Here is a 22,071-nt window from a genome sequence, read left to right as displayed (position 1 = left end):
GAGCATGGGTGCTATCCTTGAGCTTTTTTGCTCCAGGCTAGTGCTCTACCACTTTGAGCCATAGAACAAACTACTAAGGGTTTCTCGTGGTTAATTGGAGATAAGAGTCTCACAGACTTTCTTGCCTGGGCTGGCTTTGTACCATGATCCTCAGAGCTCAGCTTACAGGCATGAGCCTCCAGTATCTGACCTCCTTCAATTCCTCTGGCCATTGCTAATTTTAGCAGTACCTGTTTCCTAAGTAATTGGTCACTGGCTGTTTGGTATCTGCTCAATACTTGGCACATATTGAGAGGGCTCATCAGTGAAAAAGACAGGTATCATCCCCTTCTCAGGGCCCTCAATAAGCTGTGATTACAAATGTGAGCCAATACTCATCTGGCTCCCTTTTTTCAGTTTTTTTGAGACAGTCTCCCATGTATCCCTTGCTGGTCTAGAACCTCCATCTACCTCCCTCAGCCTCCTGAGTGCTGAGATTACAGGTGTGTACCATTTGAATTTTCTGCAGAGTGATGCTAATCAAAGTAGAGGTTCTTCTTTTCCACCTTTGTACTAAGTTAGAGAATTGTTTTGTTTTGTCTTTTATTTTTATTTATTTTTTGTTGGTAGTAGGGCCTGACCTCTGGGCCTGGGTGCTGTCCCTCACTCTTTATCAAGGCTAGCACTCTACCACTTGACTTGAGCCACAGCACCACTTCTGGATTTTTCTGCTTATGTGATGCTGAGGAATGGAATCCAGGGCCTCATGCATGCAAGGCAAGCACTCTACCAGTGAGCCACCTTCCCAGCCTGTTTTGTCTTTTAAACAATTGTGATTTTGATGCTCAGCCAGTCTCAGAAACCACACTGTGCTCTAACATGCTGTTTTCTGAGTAGATGAACTTGGTTTATGTTGTGGTTAGATATAAAGAAAGAGGAATACTTACAATTTATGAAGACTGGCATTTCATCATTCCATTATCCCAGGAATGAAGGAAGTGTGAACCTCCATTTGAAGAACTGTGCTCATTAAGAGAAAGAATATAGCTGAACCCCGGTGGCTCACACCTGTAATCCTAGTTACTTAGGAGGCTGAGATCTGAGAATTGAAGTTCAAAGCTAGCCTGGGCAGGAAAGCCTGTGAAACTCTTATCTCTACTTAGCCACTAGAAACTCGGAAGTAGCACTGTGGCTTAAAGTGGTAGAGTGCTAGCTTTGAGTGAAAAAGCTCAGCCCTGGGGTAGAGCTCAGCCCTGAGTTCAAGCCTCACAACACACACACACACACACACACACACACACACACACACACACACACACACACACACACACACACACACACACACACACACACACACACACACACACACACACACACACACACACACACACACACACACACACACACACACACGAAAAAAAAAGAAAAAATAAAAAAAAAGAAAGATATCTTTGGGTTGGGGAGAAAGGGGGCAAGAATAGCAAGGATTTTGGCAGGATATGTAGCTCGAGTGTTAGTGCCTGCCCAATCCTAGTACCACCAAAAAAAAAAAAAAAAAGAGTAGCAGGGATTTAAAGTGTGTGTGTGTGTGTGTGTGTGTGTGTGTGTGTGTGTGTGTGTGTGTATGTTTTTTGACATTTTTTCTTTCTTCTAGCTTTTCCTCCTTCTCTTCCTGCTCCTCCTTTTCCTGAATCCCTTAGAGAAAACAGTAGTTTATATAGCCATTGTATTTTTTTTTTTGAGGGATTTGCATTAGGGATTGAATTCATGGCCTCACACTTACTGGGCAAACACTACCACTTAATTCATGCCACCATCTTTTTTACTTGTTTGGTTTTAGATAGTGTCTCATGATTCTGGCTCTGGCTTCTGGCCTTCTTTTCCCATGTTGGAATTCCCGGCATGCATTGCTATGCCCAGCCTAGCCACTGTAGTCCATTTCTCTACTGGAAGGTAGTTCAGTGGTCTTGGGGAGTAGAAAGGAATGTATTTGTGGCCTGAATTCTGCTCCTGCTGCAAAAAGAACTACTGCTTCTGCTGAGTGTGCGCAGTGGTAGGGAAGGACAGTCCTTCATAGAAACAGGATCCTTCCTGTACAGGATTTGGTAGTACTTACCGAAGAAATGATGCTATGCATGTATTACAGGGCTCAGGCTAGCACACTAGAGCTAAAGTTTCACTGTAGTATTAGGACACTTGTTAATAGTTTAGGTCATGTGAATAAGCATCTTAATGTGTTAGTTTAGACCCTGAAACACCATTTATAACTTTTCTTTTGTGAAAGATGGGTTTCTGATTCTCAGTGCCAAGTTACTTGTGGGAAGCATGCTGTAATGGGAAATATAGAAAAAAATCTATGCTTTCTGTTTTGATTTCCAGTTTGTATAATTTTGGACACAAAATGTATATCAGAAATATATTACAGAATAATTAAAAACTAGAGGTAAGGTACATTAGAATTATAGTTAGAATATAGACATACATAAGAAGGGAACTATATTAATTGTATTAAGGGGTTTCATTATATTCCCATGCATGTATACACACAAATATACATATATACATATATGTGTATACATTTTATAATTAAGTCTAGACTACGTATGAGCAAAAGTATGCAATATTTGTCATTCTGAATCTGATTTATTTTGCTTAACATGATAATCTCCAGTTCTATCACTTTTCTTGAAAATAGTATAAATTCATTCTTTTTTCTGATTGAGTGATACTCCATTGTGTATGTATGCTATTTTTATCAAAATGTATTGCTACTGGACACTGTAATCCTAGTTACACAGGGGGCTAAGATCTGAGGCTTGTAGTTCAAAGCCAGCCTAGGCATGAAAATCCATGAGACTCTTATTTCCAATTAAACACCAGAGCCAGAAGTGGAGCTGTCACTCAAGTTGTAGAGCACTGGCCTTGAGTACAAAAGTTCAGGAACAACACCCAGGTCCTGACTTCAAGCCCCAGGACTGACACAAAAACAAAACAAAACAAAATGTCCATGTATTGATTTGTTGAGTTGAAACCACTTTGTACACTATTTCAGAATAATATAAATAAATAAATAAATAAAATAAAACCTTTGAGAGATGGCAGAGACAAGAGAACCTACTCCATTAGGGGACACATTTTAGAGTAAGTCTACTTTAGTGAGGGTTGATGTGGACCAGTGATTCACAGTGGGTCTCTTCTCTTTACTATTATTTGTATTTTAAATCAGTTGTAGGGCTCGGATGCAGGGCCTGACGCTATCCTTGAGCTTTTTCACTCAAGGCTAGTACTCTACAGCTTTGAGCCACAGCATCACTTCTGGTTGTCTGGTGGTTAATTGGAAACAAGAGTGTTACAGACTTTCCTGCCTGGGCTGATTTAGAACCACAACCCTCATTCTTAGACTCTTTAGTAGCTAGGATTACAGGCATGAGCCACTGGTGCCCTGTGTCTTTTTATAAGGCCAGCTCATTGTTATTCATTTGGTTAACCACCCTGTAAACCATGTAGGAAATGTTTGGGGTTACTGTTACCCAGCCTCAGCCAAACAAAGAAATCTGTACAGGAGTCTATTACCTGCACAGAGGAATAGCTTAGTTGGCCTCCCACAGTATGAATCTGGAAAGAGCTTTTGTTTATTGACTCTAGTCGCTGAAAAGTTAAAAGTCACAGTCTTTAACTGTTGCGTTATATTTAAATCAAGAATTGAGAGAAATTATTTGAGAGTTGTTTTTTTCCTAAATTAAATATTCATAAAAATTTGACCCTAAGAGGCGGTATTTTATAATTTTAGGTCTTTCTAGCATCTTTTCAATGCTCTATATTTCCTTATTTCATCCTCATAGAAATCCACTAAGGATAATAAAATTATTTTTTAAGTAAAATTTTAAAAAAGTACCTTGCCAAAGATTATTCAGAGAACAAAGAGAATAATTTCATGAAATATAGATGGTAATATTCTAAGGCACATAATTAAGGAGATTTAGAAATGATTACTTCTAAGATTTTTACTGAATAGCAAGGAAATATCAAAATGCCTAGTTCATTTTCAGCCTTTTAATTAAGACAAGTGTGAAAATAGTCAACTAAAATAGCAGATGGAAGTTTTAGTGAAATTAATTTTGCTTATAACTCCTTTGTAGTTTTTCACAAAATAAATAGAACTTAAGGAAAAATTAGATAATTTGCATAAAATGACATGTGGTGCTTTAGTTATAAAACAAATTGCACAGAGAGTTACAGGCTTTGACAACAAGATCAGATTCATTAGAGCACATTAAAATGACTTAAAGTCACTATGAAAATTAATAAATGTGGTAAATCACATTTATGTGTTTATAAACTGTACTCCAATGATGGATTTTTGGCTAACCAGTATAGTTATTGTAATAACCCAGTGTGAAACTCAGGGTCCCTGGCCAGTTTTGTACATTTTGTTTCTATGTCACTGATCTTAATATTTTTTCAGTAGCTATGACTAGTTTTCTCTTTATTTAAATATATTTCATGTGCAAGTAAGTAAAAAAGAATAAAGTAATTCATCTTTTAGAACTTTGTTTACGGTTCACAGGAATAAAATAAACTTCAGGAAACAAAAGAAGAAAGACATTGTACTTTGGAGAATGAGAGAGAAGAACTTGGAGTTGATGTATACAGACTGAGTAGGAATCACTGTGTGTAAAAGAGCATGCTCTGAGTGTGGATAAAACCGCACTACATGTTCTTAGAGTTCTTCTGTTTTTCCTCAGCTCTTAGCAGATAGTTTTCAACTCTGTGCTGTCTTTAGTGTCTAACAAAAGAAAATTTTACCTCATCCAACTGGATCCCGAACTCAAAGGAAAGCTGAATAGCCGTAAATAAGATTATGGAAAACTAGGTTTACAGGTAGAGATTTGAAGCCAGACCAAACAAAATAGTCAGTGAATATCCAGTTCCAATTTCCATAAAATGATAGACTAGAGGTGTGGTTCAAGTGGTAGAACACCAGCCATAAGCAGAAAAAGCCCAATGAGAATGCCTGAATTCAAACCTTGATACCATAAAAATAGAAATTTAGACAAAGTCTATACTACATTATTTTTACCAAGAATATATATTTTGAGTTAGGGTTTTACACTGTGTAATTCTCAGGATATTAGAGTTGTTAAGAGCTGTGATACATTATAGGTATTACTTTGAGAGAATACAATATCATTTTCTCTCTTTGGATATGTACAAAACATACACATACATACACTGTAGTATAAAAGAGATAAGATATAAGACAATTGAAAATGTTAAAAGTATTAGTTGTCTTGCTAGGTACTGGTGATTCATACCTGTAATCCTAGTTACTCAGGAGTCTGAGATCTGAGGATTGTGGTTTAAAGCTACCCTGGGAAGGAAAGTTCATCTCCACCCAAAAACTGCAAGTAGCATTGTGGTTGAAAGTGGTAAAGTACTAGCCTTAAACCCAAAAGCTCAGGGACAGTGCCCAAGCCCTGAGTTCAAGCCCTGTAACTGACTTGGGGGTGAGGGGGAAGAAAAAAGAAAAAAAGAAAAAGGAAAAATTAAAAGAAAAAGGAAAAATTAAATCTCTCCAGTTAGTATCAGAATATGAATTAAACCAACAAAATGATTTATGTTTCTTACATTTTCAGTAAGGAATAAATATTATAGTATCATCCAGTACATACATGTGTATCAAAAAACCCTCCCAAAAATGTCAGTAAGCAATATTTATCTTACAGCGATCAATGAACTAACATATCTTATGTGCAATAGTTTGAGTGTCTCCCAAAGGCATGAACATCTTGGCCCTTGGTTCCTGGTGCTAGCAGGACGTGGTGGAACCTTTGAAAGGTAGAGTCTAGTAAAAGGAGATTAGTTCATTGGAGTAGATCAGAAAATGTTTGCCAGTGTTGGAACTTTGGCTTATGGGAAAGATTGGTTGTTAGCTGTACCCTAAGGTGCAGAGCTAAACACAGTATAGCACATGGACCAAGTCTGGCCTACCACAAATAAGTTTTGCAAATAAATTTATTAGAACACAGCCAGAGAGAGCACTTCACTTATGTTTTGTTACAGTTAAGTAGTTGTAATGAAGACTATATTATCTGCAAAGCCTAAAATATTTGCTGTTAGATCCTTTCTATAATGTGTATGCCAACTCCTGCCTGCTTTGAAAATGACAGTTGTAAACAATTGCTACTTGTTCTTCTCTTGTTTCCTTCTTTTTCTATGTTATCTTTAATTAAGTATATTCAATATAGTGTTCTTTGACTTTTCTCCTGTAGTCACTGATGCATCTCCAATAAACTCAAAGAGTAAAGAAAATGAACAGATCAAGAGTGAGCAAGAAAAGAAGAGGAAAAGAAAGCTAAAAGATTATCAACCCAACTATTTCCTGTCCATCCCAATCACCAGCAAAGAGGTATTTTAGAAGAACAAAACCTACAGAACTTTTTACTATGATATTTTACTCTATATTTTATTCTTAATTATAGTGCATGAATCTAAGGGACTGTTTAGGAGGAAAAGAAGAAGGGGAAAGGGAAAAAGAAATATACAGATTGAGTAATTTTGAAGTACATTGCAAACACATATGAAAGCAGCCTAAAGAACCCTAGTGAAAGCTAGTTGATCAGTAGAAAATGAGGGAGGTTCTCAGAAACAGACATAGGTTCATTTGAGGACTGGGTCCTAGCAGGAGGAGATTGGGCTAAACAGGAGGAGGAAAGAGGATGAATACAGTAGAAATAGATTGAAGCTACAAAATAGAACAAAGAAACCTTCAGGAATTGTTTTGGAAAGGGGGAAGGGAGGGAAGAGAGAGTGACAGGAAAGAGTGAGATGGGTTGAAATATGTTGTAAATGTGTGGAGATATAACAATGAAATCACCTATCCCCTGAATCACTAACTTAAGCTAATAAAAAAACAGAGTCTAATAAATTCCTATCAGCCCACTTACTCTTAGTTTCTAATAGTCTGTGGTGGCATTTTGGTAGGATCATGAAGAGAAAAGTCTTAGTCAAATAATAGAAATATATTTAAATAATAACTGAAAAATCTTAATTAAAAAAATATGACTGGTGCTTTCCTACCTGAGCTGTGCCTCTACTTCCAAAAGTTTATTTCACAGTATTAGGACATATGTACTTGCTAGATGGGCACACTACCAATCCACCAATCTTAATCATACTTAAATAATAATAATTTTATAAAAGTCCCTCAGAAATGGTTACCTGGCACAGTCCTTGGCAAAGGTTTGTTCATGAACCTGGAGAAACCTTCAGAGGACAGTGAGGGGAACAGAGGTTTCCAAAATCGCTCAGGGGAAGAATGAATTAGATTTTCTTGCTTATGTTTATGTATTTTCTCTAAAGTTTCCTCATCATTATATAGGATATTCAAGTTATATGAGTGAGAATTTGAATATGAATTCCATGAGAATGCATGGAACCAAAAGTGAGACACACTTTGGATGTTTTGGGCTTAGGAATATTTATGCATATGTAATGAGATAACCTGGGTATTAGACCCAGGACTACACATGAAATCCACTAATATTTTATATATACCTTATATGTGTACCTCATCTAGTGTTTCACTGCGCCTGTGTGTTGGTTGCAACTATTACATGAGGTCAAGTGCAGAATTTTCCACTTCTAAATTGTGTTGGTGCTCAAAAAGTTTCATATTTTGGAGCATTTTGGATTTCAGAATTTTGGATTGGGGATATTCAGCCAATCTAATGAATCACAATCTTAGTAGGAATCTATTAAAATTGGAAAAATTAATGTTATGTGAATAATAGAAAATTAGCACGTACTGAGAAGCTTCTAAGAGAGACTTACTTATCTGAAACTCCTTAAGCAGTAGGGCAGGAATGAAAGTGGCTAGGAAGAATACCCCAGAATCCCAGGATAAATCTGAATTCATTCATTGTGAATTCTGATTCCTTTGACCAGGTACATTTTCAGGTTGTTTTTTAAAATTTAACTGGCACATCTCTAAGATTCCCTTCCCCTCCCCTTTTCCCCTTCTCTCTCCTCTTCCCTCCATCCTTTGTGTTGTATTGTGGGTTGAATTCAAGGCCTCTCCTTTGCTAGTCCCTTCAAGTGATTTTTTTTCTAAACCTAAATTGGTACGTGCCACTGACCTGCTTATTTACTTTAAGATTTCCCCATTGATACTGACAAAGACAAGGCCCCACCATGCTCTACAAAGTGGCCTTCTCCACTTTCCCCTTTCCCCTTCTGCCCCTCGCACTGTCCTTGATCATCCCAGTTTCCCTCTGCTTCAGGCTTTCCTTGGCTAAGAGTTTCCTGCCGTCTTAGTTGTATTAGCTGTATCTTGGTTTGTACCTTGCTACTGGGACCACCCTGACCAGGACACCCACCCTTTCTCATTCCTTTGATCCCACCTCACTCCCAGCTAAAGCCTTTCATATTGTCAGTTGTCATCCTTGCGGTTTGACATTTGTATTCCTCACAGCACTAGTTAGTTCCTAGACTAGTGCTTGTTCTGGAGAAGATGTGTACTCACACAGGTGAAATGCTGTCATGTCAGGGGTGAAGATATGGATATGAAGTTATAACCAGAACTATTTTTTTTGTAGTTCTGGGGATTGAACCCAGGACCTCATATAAGATAAGCACTGAGCTACTGAGTTACACCACTGAGCTACATTATAGCTCAAGACCCTTAAAAATAATAAATACAATAATAGTACAAATACTGCTTTAAAAATAAAAGTTCAGTAGAACTCTATTTTATATAACAGAAAGCTTAGAAAGTTTACTTACAAATATGGAGAGGAGATACAAAAATCCAATGAGATTGTCATTTGGCTATATTCTGTTTTTTTTCCATGTGAATATTTTCTAATTGTTTATTTTAAAGTACCTAATGTTAAATTTCTTTTCAAGTTAATTGTGATTCTTTGTAGGGAAGCCTGAGAAAAGAAATCCCATTTATAACATTGTTTCAATAGAAGACTATAGTCCAAGTTCCAATTAAGTTGCTGCAAACAAGCCTTTGAAAGCACACACATTCACAATGAGTTGCTCTAGTTTTGGCCTCTTGTTGGCATCTAGTTTTAAAGAAAAAAGGCAATCAGAATTACATAGGCCTTTGATGTCAAACAGACTTTAAATTTTGAATTCTTTATTGATGGAAAAATCTTTCTCATCGGTGGAAAATCTTGATTTCATATTTTAAGAAGTAGAACTAGAAAATGAATGAGAATGGCAGCATAAAAATATACAAGTTGAAAGTATATGAAAGCATGTGTTTCTTCATTAACTTACAATTAGATATTGGTTTAAAAATAAAAAGAAAAATTTTGATAGGGTTATAAAATGTCCAGGACTATAGCTGCTACCCATATGTGATTTTATATGCTTTTTAAAATGAGAGGTGATTTGTTAGTCAGCTTTCTGTTACTTAACAAAATATCTGAGAATAATTAACTTATTTTGGCTCACAGATCTGGAGGCTCCAGGCCTTTGACTGGCCCTCATAACTTTTGGGTTTGTGATGAGTTATGTGTTAGGAGTTATGAGTTATGTGGCATAGCAGGACTGCTCACTGTATGTCCTGGAAGCAAAAGAAGAGAAAGTAAAGGTCCAGGATCCTAGAGTCTCCTTTACAACTGGTACCTACCAAGTAGAGAACTGGTACCTACTAAGAAAACCTCTTGTTTTCTTTGGTGTTCCTGGGGTTTGAACTCAGAATTTCACGCTTGCTAGCCAGGTGCTTCCCCACTTGAGGCACTATCCTAGTCTTTTTTGTGCTTTAGAAGTTTTTGAGATAGTCTCTCACATTTTTGTCTGAGCTGCCTGGATTGTAACTGTCCTACTGAAGCCTCATCATAGAGGTGTCTCTATTTGTTTACCTGGGATTGTCTCAAACCATGATCTTCCTGATCCCTATCTCCCAAGTAATCAACAACAGTACTACTCTGGAACCCAAACATTTAACACATGGGACTTGGGGCATTCGAGATCCAAACTATAGTTTGTAATAATATAAGACAAAGCAGCATTGAAAAATATAAGGACCACTTTGAAAGGGATGAAATTAGGATTGTATTTATTTTCGTGTGTAGTTTGTTAAAAATGTGAACATGGAAATGTAGAATTTGAGATAGGTTTTATTGTTATTTTGTTTGCCTTTACTCTAGTTATTTGCTCTGTTATTGGTTTTTTCAAGCATTCATTTTTTTCCCTCTCAGTGGTACCAGGCTCTTGAACTCAGGGTGTTGTTTATGTTGGGCAAGTGCCCTGTCATTAAGACATTCCCTAAGCCCAAGTTTTTCGAAGTACATTTCATAGTTTAGAGTATTCATCTTTGAAAAAAAGTTATTTAACATGTATACATGTTCTATTTCCTGATGCTAAAGATTGGAACCCAGGACCTCTTTTATGCTAAGCAAATACACTCCGATATGATACTTCTAGTAACTGTTAACGAGGCAACAGATTTAGGGATAATATGTGTTAGCAGCTTGGAAAAATTTCAAAATCAATGTCAAAAGATGGGGTCAAAGACATTTTTCTATCATGTACTAGAATGTAAATAATTTCTTGTTGTAATTTATGGTGTTTTCTTTGAATTCATACATGTTCTGAGTCAATTAGAAAGCTTAAAAATATAAAAATGGATTTTCTAATTGCATTATTTTTAGGCATGTGGAATCTGGGCCAGCAATGTTTAGCAGATGAGTGTCTGCTTTTACTCTACTAACTCAAGAGTGAGTCATGAAGGAAATATTTAAGATTTCAATAAAGTACATATTCTTAGAAATTTCTTTCAAAGTCCTTTATAAATTTGACATTATAGTGTTAGATTCTAAGAATATACTTCGTGCAGTTGCACAAAGTACTGCTAGACATTATAGTGATAGATAAATTTTAATGGTTGTGTTGAATTTAATGATTGTAAAACTTAGTTTCTTTTGGCCTTCAATGACATTGGGACTTTATTATGACAAAATTAATACTGAAGTCTTTTTCTTTTCTTCTACTTTAAAAGAATATAATTAGGAATAAAAGTTATTTAAAAATCATGATGATATCAAGGAATATATAAATGAATCTGAAGCACTAAAGCATAGTTAAAAATATATTACTTGATTAGATTAATTTTAATTTTTTCTAGGTTTAAGGTTAATATTGAATTGTAAGTACTGTGTGGCTCATAGCAGTAATAGAGTTCAAAGTATTTTATAGATTTTTATTTGCAGTTTTACAAGCTCTTCAATAATTCAAGGATACTAATGGTCTGAAACAATTTTAGCATGAAAAACATTACATTACATTTTTGGATATATGAATGTGAACATTTTCCAAATTTATATACCAATAGTAGCTTTTTCTTTTATCTTTTTTTTTTTTTTTTGCTGGTCATGGGGCCTGAACTCTGGGCCTGGGTGTTGTCCCTTAGCTTTTCAGCTCAAGGCTAGCGCTCTACCACTTATGCGACAGTACCACTTCCAGCTTTTTCTCCTTATGTGGTGCTGAGGAATTGAACCCAGGGCCTCATGCATGCAAGGCAGGTACTCTACCACTGAGCCACCTTCCCAGCACCTATACAAATAATTTTTGAGCTTAGATTGAGTTTTGATAAAAATGCAAAAATCTACTTATAAGTGCAAATTGCCCTCTGACCCCTCCTCCTATTATTGTGACAAATCTATCTCCAAGTATTGACAGATATTCTCTGGGAAGCAAATTGAAAATTTTTGGGTTTGAAGATCTTATTTAGTTTTTGACAGCTCTGTAAAATAAATTTTCCTCAATTACTAGAGAGCTTTCTAATACATTTTTCTGCTATTGTTGTAACATCAGCCTTTTCACAAGGAATAGCTTCAGTCCATCTGAAATTTGGCATCTGTCACAAGAACATATTGATATTCCATTGAGGATGGCAATGGAATGTCATCCATCTGAACATGTTCAAATGGTCCAGCAGGTGGTGGAAATGTATCAGTCTTAGCAGTCTTTCCAGTATTATTATTTTGACAAGGCGGACACTGGCTACAAACCACATTTGCTGCTTTAGAGCAATATGCCACCGGTACTTTTCCATAACACCATATTGGACCACTTTTGGCTACAGAGAATAGTTGTACAGTTGAATAGTGGCAATTGGAGGGATATGGGAAGGACCATGCAGCCATTTGGCCCCTCACTGAGCTCTTGTTTATATTAAATTTGTGTTCTTTTAGATATCATTTTTGTTGTACCAATTTAGGTAGACAGCTAATTTATTTAATTAAACAAATTATAATAAGTAATTACATGTAGATGAACTTTATAGAGTTTATTCAAATTTGTATATTGAGAATTTCAGAGTTAGCTGATAGGGTACTTGTTTATAAGAATCAGCTTCAGTTTTAGTTACAGTTTCCCTTGAAATCAAGGAAGTGGCTGAAAGAATTTTGACTACTTGGGGTTTATTTTTGATGGTAGTTCCACTAGCCTGGAGAAACCACATTTACCTTCATAGCATTTCAAAATTGTGTACCACCCCAAAGGCATATGAACTATTTGTATAGTACACTAATTTGTCTTTGACTATGTGACAAGCTATAATAAAAACATAATTCTACATGTTGTGCTGATTTAAGTTGTAGACAAATTCCTTTAAAAATTACAATTATAGTTCATTTTGAGTAGCTGTTGAATATCCTGTTTATTACTTGCCTTCTGTATTTTGGCATATGGTACATCAACAAAATGTATTAAGTATTGCCTAATGTAGTTTCCTGTGAGTCAGTGCAAGTACTCAATAGTCATGATACCTCACCGTTTTGGTCTTCTTCATTTTCAGAGCAGAGCAGCCAAGTGGCATGTAAAATAGGCCACAGTATTTGAGATGTAGATTAAAAGATGACAGAAGAAGAGCTTCATAAATTCTTATTATACTTGTTGAAGGCTGTTGAATTGGATCCAAATGTAATAATTTTTTTAACTTCATGTATAATTTTTACATAGCTTATTTTCTCATACTAGTTCAGATTTGCTTTCCACCAATTTAACTGCTGTTACATTTGGAAAATGTGAGTAGCAATGGGATATGTCTTCTATCATATTCCTAAGGAAGGTTCCCCCATAGCCTTTTTATTGCATTCATGAAGAGATAAGGTAGAAGGTTTTATATAATTTAGGAGCCTTGAACCTGAAGATCAGTGTAATGTCAGTTTTATTTGCTTGAAAGCTTGTTCATAGTTATCTTCCCATGTCAAAGGCTCTGGGACAGTTGTTTTTTTAAAAAAAATTTGTAACAAGGAAATGCCAGCAGGAAGAAATTTGTGTTAAAATCGACAGTGTTGAGAAGTCCATAGAAACCTCTTAATAGTCTCTTAGCTGTGGGTCTAGGGAACCCTTGGATTGTTTTTATTCTCTCAGGAGAAAGGGAAATTCCTTCTGCAGTAAATCATGACCTAAGCAATGGCCTTTTTATCTCAAGAACCAGTTTTTCCATGGTGGCCTCTCTGACCCTTATAAACTATTGCAAGAAATGAACTGCATGTTTTATTGAGTCCACTTTGGCAGATAATCTGTTAGTAATATAGGGCTTTAGAGAACCTATGGGCATAGAGGCTATGTATAGTGATGTTTTTCCAAATGATATAAACAAATATTGATTCTTTTTATTACCTTGGAATGAGAGGACTTTGTTGATTTTTCTAGGGTAGAGCAAAGAGTAGATTTGGTGTCCTTGTTTTCTACCAACACTGTTCATGACTCCTTATTGATTTTGATCCTAGTTTCCATGGGGAAATCAGTGAGGAGTCATGAACAGTGGAATATTTAAGATTATTACTGCAAGTGGCTGAGTAGAGATTCCCTTGAAGTTCCATCAGTATTGATTTTTACAACAGTCTCGCCCTTGGGAGTTCCCTCTAATGGAGAACAATTAGTAACAAAGGGAATAATTCATGGAAGAATGTTGTCAGAGTGGATGGCCTTTTTTCCAGTCCTGTGACTCTTTGCAATTGTGACAGACATCACAAGGTACAGAGTTTCTTTGTGCATGGTTCCTTTGCTTCTGAGACAGCATGCACAAAAAGCTTCTCTTGGTGTTTGCCTCTCTAGCTGTTGTAGCTATGAAGATATGAACCTTTGAGTTCTCAGTTTAAGCGAAGTAAAAGCTACTTTTTACCTTGTTGAAAAATTTTAAAACCTGATTGGTTTTGTTTGCTCCAGGATTTTTCAGTTCCTATTGGAAAAACTATCAGTCTCTTTTAGATTATTAGAAATAGAGATAGGCTGAGGTTACTTTAGGTGGTGTGTATTTAGTGTAAAGATCCATGGTGTTGACATTATTCATGGTGATCATCAAAGATAGTAAGAAAGACCTTATTCATGGGATCTGTGGTGATTGTTATGAAGACCATTGACACAGTCTTGTAATAGGTGAGAGAGGCTGGGCTCAACTCTGACTTTAGTAAGCTTGTGGGAGACTTACAAACAAGGAGCAAGGTTGGGATTAGGGGATAGAACATTCCTAAGAGGTTACAAAGAATGAAAATGTGTGGCCTAACAACACAATTATTGTTTAAGACAGGTTAGGTTAGGGTAGTCAGATATCACGAGTAAGGGGTTTTCTTTAAATTGATTTCAGAAAATTCTTATTCAAGATAGTTTTGGGCCTAGTTAAGCAGAAGAATTGGAGGAGCTTAGTTAAAGTTTTGGCTCAAGGACAAAGTCTTTATCTATGGGAAGTCAGACCCTAGAACTGCATCTTATGACTTTCCCAGTCACATTCCACCGATAATAGGAACATTGTTCAGGATAAAACAGCTACTCTAGTCTCAGAATAATGTGCTATGCTCATGATTCAGTTATTTCTCATCTCTTCTTCTTCTTCTTTTAAAAAATTCTGCTTTTATTTCCTGACTTCCTCTTTTCCTTTCCTCAGTAATTCTGCTGTCTCAGGGCTTTGGGTGCTCCCTTCCTCTGGGCTTTCTCAGAGTTTGCTCTTTTATGTTCAGATTACTTTCTAGTATACTCAGGTTCACGGCAATTGCCTCTAACTGGAAATGGAGGAGGGAGATGGCATCATTCTTTTTGTTCCAGAGGAGCAAGTACTGAGAGGGGAAGGTAGATGTGAGGCTTTTACCTGTAGACGATAGTACTTTTCACATTTGGGCCTTTTATTTTAGCTCTATCTTTTTGATTATGTCTCTTCTGATATGCCAGGGGAAAAAATGAGAGTAATTAGTGTTATTAAAATTACTGTCATCTTAAAAAACCCAAAAGGCCAGGGGAAATAGGTCTTTAGACACATTCACTTGAGTACAAATAAATATTACTCCTAACAGAAATGGAATGTTGTCTGCTGATTTGACCTTTGTGTTGAAAGAATAAAGCTTTTTTTCTTAGAAAAGATCATCATCACTGAGTCATACCCTGTATTCCAAAGACAAGTTTCTAAAAGATGCATGGCTATTGAGAGTTTTTCCACTCAACCAGTGCCTTAGCCTGCAAAGTAAGGGTATTGGTTTCAATGGACAAGACTGTGATTTTCTAAATTTACTATTCTAAGTTATCAACTTGTGACAATTAAGCTTTTGACAATTAAGCGTTTGCTTGTAGAATCTTGACGTCATGCTTATTTTTCTCCTTGATTTTCAATTTACTGTATAAACATGTACTTACCTATGGCTATTTGTGTGTGTTTATCATGTGTGATTAGATTATAGGAGGAATTAAAATTCTGCAAAAGGCAATAATTCAACAAGATAAGCGACTGTCTAAAGCAATGTCTGGTGATGGTTCCTTTCACATTACCCTGTTAGTGATGCAATTATTAAATGAAGATGAAATAAACATGTGAGTAATTATTTTTTCTTGAATATTATTTTCCAAGTCATTATGTTAATATGAATAAACACAGTAAAACACAAAGAAATATTGAGATTATAAAGAAGTATTCTTTATTATAAATCACCTCAGCTGTTAGTAATGTACAAAATTAAGTAAACACATATTTTCTTAATCTAGACCTTTCCATTCTGTTATTGTCATCAGCAGTAACCCTTGGTTATGCAGGTGTTTTGCCCATGTTAATTATGTAAGTGCACTGGAGTCTAGGTTGGGATTTTAGCTGAACATTCTGGAATTATGGAATACCACATTTTTTTTTAACCTGCCTACACCTGGGAAAACCATTTACTTTCCTATTTATATTTATTTTTATTTTATTATTAGTAAAAAGAGGTTTCAATTCAAGATGTCAGTTTATGAGTACAATGAATCTTGATCCATCTCACTTCCCCATCTCTCTCGATACCACCTATACCCTGTTAAAAATTTACAGGGGCAGTGAATTCCATATCTTTTTTTTAAATTAAAAAATTATTTATACTCAATCTAGTTTTTCAGTTCTCTACATGATACACCTGTATTTCTTTAATTAAAAATTTATGTGGAATTTACTCTTTCTGAAAAGTCTTAGCAGGGGATAGGTGATGTTGAGAGAGATTACGAAGTGACATGGATCAAGATCATTGTACTCATAAACTGACACCTTGAATTGAAACCTCTTCGTACTTAAAGATAAATGTAAATAATTTAAAAATAGTCTTAATCTTTCTCATGGCCTACATTGGCATGTAGTTTCATTTAGAATGAATGTCTTAGCTTCTCCCACTTTATGATAGCCGAGCCAGAAGTGCCTGTGCTGTTACTCTGCTTTAACTCACACTGAACACCAATGAAAGATGATATTGAATTACAAGTGGGTACACTATGTTCTTTCATATGATCACAAATATAGTTAGGTACAATTGGATTTAAGATGTGGTACAGTTAGAAATATTGACTCTTAGAAAGCTCATCTATATTATATGTGTTCTCATTAGATTGTGACAGAGAAATAAGACAGTGTACAAATGTCATGGGTAAAAATCTGTCAGAAGTATTACATGAGTATTAACTTAGAAATATAAAAGATCTAGAAAAACACCTAAGTATTTGCCTGGCAAACATATTATTGATTGGGATAATTTAATAATAGTTTGAGGATGTTTCCAAGCCTTCTCCACATTATAAGCTGATTTCTTTTTCAAGTAATTGCTGCCCTCTAGTGAGATCTTATTTTTTCCTTATAATGAAGTGCCTTTACCAAAATTCTCCTCAGTTTAGGATAGAAAGAATTGATCCTAATTTTCAAAATACTCAAAATCTGATCATGCCTAACTTAGTAATATAGTAATTTTGTTGTTGTTATTGTTGTTGGTCGTGGGGCTTGAACTTGGCTTGGGTGCTATCCCTGAGCTCTTCAGCTCAAGGCTAGTGCTCTCCTGCTTGTGCCATAGAACCACCTCTGGTTTTCTAGTGGTTTATTGGAGATAAGAGTCTCATGGACTTTCCTGTCTGGGCTGGGTTTGAACCGCTATGCTCAGGTCTCAGTCTCCTGAGTAGCTAGGATTACAGATATGACCACCAGCGCCTGGTATAAAATTTGTTTTTATAAAGAAAAACAAAGGGCTGGGAAGATGGCTCAGTGGTAGAGTGCTTGCCTTGCATGCATGAGGCCCTGGGTTCTATTTCTTAGCACCACGTAAGCAGAAAAAAAAAAAAAAAACAACAACCCAGAAGTGGTGCTGTGGCTCAAGTGGTAGAGCACTAGCCTTGAGCTGAAGAGATGAGGGACAGTGCCCAGCCCCAGAGTTCAGGCCCCATGACCAGACCAAAAATACAGAAAGAAAGAAAGAAAGAAAGAAAGAAAGAAAGAAAGAAAGAAAGAAAGAAAGAAAGAAAGAAAGAAAGAAAGAAAGAAAGAAAGAAAGAAAGAAAGAAAGAAAGAAAGAAAGAAAGAAAGAAAGAAAGAAAGAAAGAAAGAAAGAAAGAAAGAAAGAAAGAAAGAAAGAAAGATAAAGGTTTGAAACATAGAGTAGCCCTACATAAACATAAGATAACTAGCTATAACAAGCACAGAGTTTCAGTTGGGAAACATTAAACTTATTTGAATTCAAGTATATAAGTTGCTGTTTTATATGTGCTGTTGTGTTTTTAGAGATAATGTGTATTGTTTTATTAGAGTGTCTTACAAACAGTATTGCACAAATAAATAATACTTTTCATATGAATGCCAGTTCTAAAGCATGAACTCTATTCCTCACCCTTTTTGTACTGGTACTGTATTACTTGAGCTACAGCTCTACTTTGGCTTTTTGGTGGTTAATTAGAAAAAAAGGGTCTTCTGGTCTTTCCTGCCTAGGCTGCCTTTGAAGCCTCCTGAATAGCTATGATTACCAGTGTGGGGTTTTGTGTTAATACTTTCTAGACCATTTCATATATTCTAATAAGAGCTCTTGTAGATGTTTTGGGGCTCTATTACCAGTATTTTTCTACTTGTATATGTACCATTTCCTTGGTTAAAAATTTCTTGAAAAACTATAAAACAGTATCTGCTCTCATGTCTTTAGATTACAATTGGGCAAAGATTTAATTCATATCTATAGTTTTGGCTTGAAGTTGATTAGTTTTGATAAAGTAAGTTGGCTTTGGAAGGTATTTTGAGTTTTATAATAATTACTACAAGTACAAACTCTAATTTTCTAAATGGGTTATTTTGTCCCTTAATTGGTTTTATATATTTTATTACTTTTACTGAAAAAGATTTTCTTTCTTTCCAGTGGTATTGATGCACTTTGGGAATTAAAGCCATACATTGAAGAAATTCTCCAGGGAAGACGTTTGACATTGCCATTTCAAGGGATTGATACTTTTAGAAGTCAGGTTGGCTTTGTGAAGCTGGAAGAAGGCGATCATATCAATCCACTTTTGGAAATAGCAGGTAAAGTTTTCAGTACACTTATATGAAACCTAATCTGTTGAAGAAGCAATGTTCTTCTCAGCTTTTGTAATAGACATGTGATGTTTTTTTTTTTCACTTTTGAGGAACCATTGTAATTCATTTTGTGAATTACTTTGGTATTGTCCTGTGTAAGTAAATAAGGACTCTGAAAAAGTCCTGATTATAAAGCCTGAGGAATATGTTGATATGGGGAATCTTTGAAGGGAGGCAATTATACTCAAGTATTAATTTTGGGGGGGGGTAGTTGTAGGGCTTGAACTCTGGACTTGGGTGCTATCCCTCAGCTCTTCAGCTCAAGGCGACCTCTCTACCACTTGAGCCACAGCGCCTCTTCTAGTTTTCTAGTGGTTTATTGGAGATAAGAGTCTCATGGACTTTCCTGCCCAGGCTGGCTTTGAACCGTGATCCTCAGATTTCAGCCTCCTGAATAGCTAGGATTACAGGTGTGAGCCACCGGCACCTGGCTCAAGTATTAATTTTAAATCTGAATGATACCTATACTTATTATGACTTTTGACATTACTTGGCACTTACTGATTATTGAATGAATAACAATCACCATGGCTTCCTTATAGGTTATGGGAATTGTCATTATTGCAGAGATGGAGAGATAATTAGCAGCATTTCCAGTTGTGTACCTCCCTTCCTTTTCTTTCAGCTTTATTACTGAATAGGAGTTACTTTGGTGATGGTAAAAGGCCTCATATTTGTTGAAGACAAGTTTAAACATACAATTGAATTAGTTGCAGAAAAAATTATAACCTGGTCCAGGTTAGGTATTGGCCTACAAACTATGAACAATTTTAATTTTAATTTAATTTTATGTCATTTTATATCATCTCATTTAAGGCCAATAGTCTTTGGTTCGTGACACTTTGTTATACTTGGTTCACTTTTGTCGGTCTGTCTGTCTGTCTATATCTATGTATCTATGTATATATATCTATGTATCTATCTATCTGTCTATCTGTAGATAATGGGGCTTGAATTTAGGGCCTTGTGCAAGGCTGACACTCTGCCACTTGAGCTATATAACTCTCCTTCTTTGGTAGTGGTTAATTGAAGAGTCTCAGCTAGCTTCAGCTAGCTTCAAACTGAGATCCTGAGATCTCAACCTCCTGAGTAAATAGAATTATAGGCATTTTCTTCTTTTCTTTATCTGTCTTTAAAAAAAACCCATAATCACCTACTATCCCCCCATAAGGTAGGGTTTTGGTAGTGTTAGGTTTTTTAAAAAGAGGTAGCGAGTAAGAACAGCACCATGCATGTTGTATTCAGGTAAGGAGTAAGTTTATTCAGTAGACCTGCTGGGACCAGGCAAGGTTGGCACTCCACATGTCTGGGAAAGGCCTGGGAAAGAGAGAGAGAGCTGGGAAAGAGAGAGGAAAGAGAGAGAAAAGAGCTAGAAAAGAGCAGAGAGAGCTGAACAAAGAGCTACCAGAGAGAGTGTCTGGGCCTGGGCTAGGCCTTATCTAGGGTATGGGTGGAGAAAGGTGTGGCCACATCAAATTAAGATGTGACCTCAGCAGGTGCAGATGTGACCTCTTCCAGGTGTCCCAGTTGCCTAGGTAACGCAGGTACTGGGTGGAGACTTTGCTGCGAGGAGGGTGGAGTCTGCTAGCCATCCAGGAGCGGACCTTACAGGTAGTAATCTCACTGAATTGTTCTCTTCACTATCCATTATTTTGCCTTCTTCCATTTAACTGTAGTCCTGAAGTTGATATCTACTATTTCTGTGTAATATCCTGAAGTATATGCATTTATATTTTAATTGTTTTAACAATAAAAAGAGTGCTAAGTTGTCTGTGATTTTTTTTTAGGACAATACTTTCTACTTAATATTGTATTATCTTTATGCAGTTGAGTAATTGCTCGTTCAAAGCTGCACTTTGAGTGGAAGGATGGGTTGAGTAGAGATCATGTTTGATTGTTGGTAAGTTTTTATTTTGAGCTCTCAAGATTTTTTGAGATGAATATGTTGTGAATGGTGTTTTATAGACCTTGATCATCATTCAGATAAGATATAGAATGACATTTACTGCTCTGAAAGTAGTACTAGCTAGTACATGGGATAAGGTCACCTAGTTCATTATCCATGAAGTGTTTCAAACAACTGTTTATGTATGTTTTTAGTAAGGGATTTATGTTATTTAATTGAAATGTATCTTCCATTTATCAGAATTGGTAAAACATCTATTTTCATCTTAGCTGAAGTTATAATAAATTTATTTCCTCTAAATTTATTTCTGCTGCATGATGCTTGACTCAAGGAATTATACTTTAGGAGGAATAATGCATTCCTTTACCATACAATTAGCACCAAATAGATTCTTGGGATAGAAAACTTAACAAAAATATTTCCTTGTTCTTTAAGGAGCTTACAGTCAACCAAGGAGTAAGCAATTAAAATGCAGCATAATACTTTCTGTACCTATTGGCAGGTACTTAGTATGGTGAGCACTGAAAGGTCTGTATTGAGGAAGTCTTCATAAGGAAGGTAACAGTGAGACCAGGCCCAAGAGTAGATAGAAGCTTTCTGACTGGACAAATTGAGGAGAGCTCCACTTGGGAGAGGTTGTGTCCCTCCCAAACCATTTTGATTTGCATCCTGTGTTGGATTCCATTGATTCTTTTATAAGTCTAAAGCTCATTATTTCTGGAATTCTTTTCCACATCACCCACCTTTCCTTGTAGCCATATACCTGTTGATACCTGTTGTTTTGTTTCAGATCCATGAGACACAGAGAAGTGCTAGGTGGGATCTATCATCCCTCACATGATGTCGTTCTTTTTGTGCATCTCTTCATCTTATTTTTCAAATTCTAGCCTGCCTTATTTTTCTTATTTTGTTATAGAAGTTATCTTAAATCTTACATTTGAAGCTATGGTAGAACAAATTTTGTGTTAACAAAGATGCAAGCAAACAATGTCTGCAAGTCAAGTAGGACCTAATTTAAAATCACTTATCAAAGAGAAGACAGGTCAACTTTTGGTGACATATCATTCAGGAATTGATGTCTATAATTAGTAAATTTGTTCTTTCTGGAGTAAAGCTTGCTTAAATCTCATTTTTAGTGATACAAATATCACTGAACTCAAGAAATGTTTCTAATAGTCATTCATTCATTGTTCTTTTAAGTAATTCAGGGAGTGCTTGCAACACTGAGAATTCCATCCATTCTTTGCAAATAGTCTCAGAAAGGCATTTTGCAATACTGATGAAAGATCCATTGTGTGCTGCTGAAGGCTGTGTAGTCTCATGTAGTTTTTTTGTTAAA

General features: G+C 36.0%; 1 protein-coding gene across 3 annotated transcripts in view; it reads left to right on the top strand.

The window, feature by feature from the left end:
- Positions 1-22,071, top strand: part of Akap7 (A-kinase anchoring protein 7) — a 123,377-nt gene that overhangs the window by 6,113 nt on the left and 95,193 nt on the right. For all 3 annotated transcript variants that reach the window (XR_011369279.1, XM_070010087.1, XM_070010088.1), the window contains exons 3-5: positions 6,252-6,388; positions 15,665-15,801; positions 18,612-18,772. Coding sequence is in view for 2 of the 3 variants with exons in the window: in XM_070010087.1 (XP_069866188.1) it covers positions 6,252-6,388; positions 15,665-15,801; positions 18,612-18,772 (435 nt within the window). In the remaining variant the exon portion in view is untranslated. The remainder of the gene's footprint in view (positions 1-6,251; positions 6,389-15,664; positions 15,802-18,611; positions 18,773-22,071) is intronic.

This window comes from Dipodomys merriami, unplaced genomic scaffold, assembly GCF_024711535.1.
Source record: "Dipodomys merriami isolate MVZ:Mamm:240054 unplaced genomic scaffold, mDipMer1.0.p SCAF_8, whole genome shotgun sequence".
NCBI classification, from domain to species: Eukaryota; Metazoa; Chordata; class Mammalia; order Rodentia; family Heteromyidae; genus Dipodomys; species Dipodomys merriami.
Note: the sequence above shows the minus strand (reverse complement) of the source record. Positions and strands in the feature narration are given on the sequence as shown.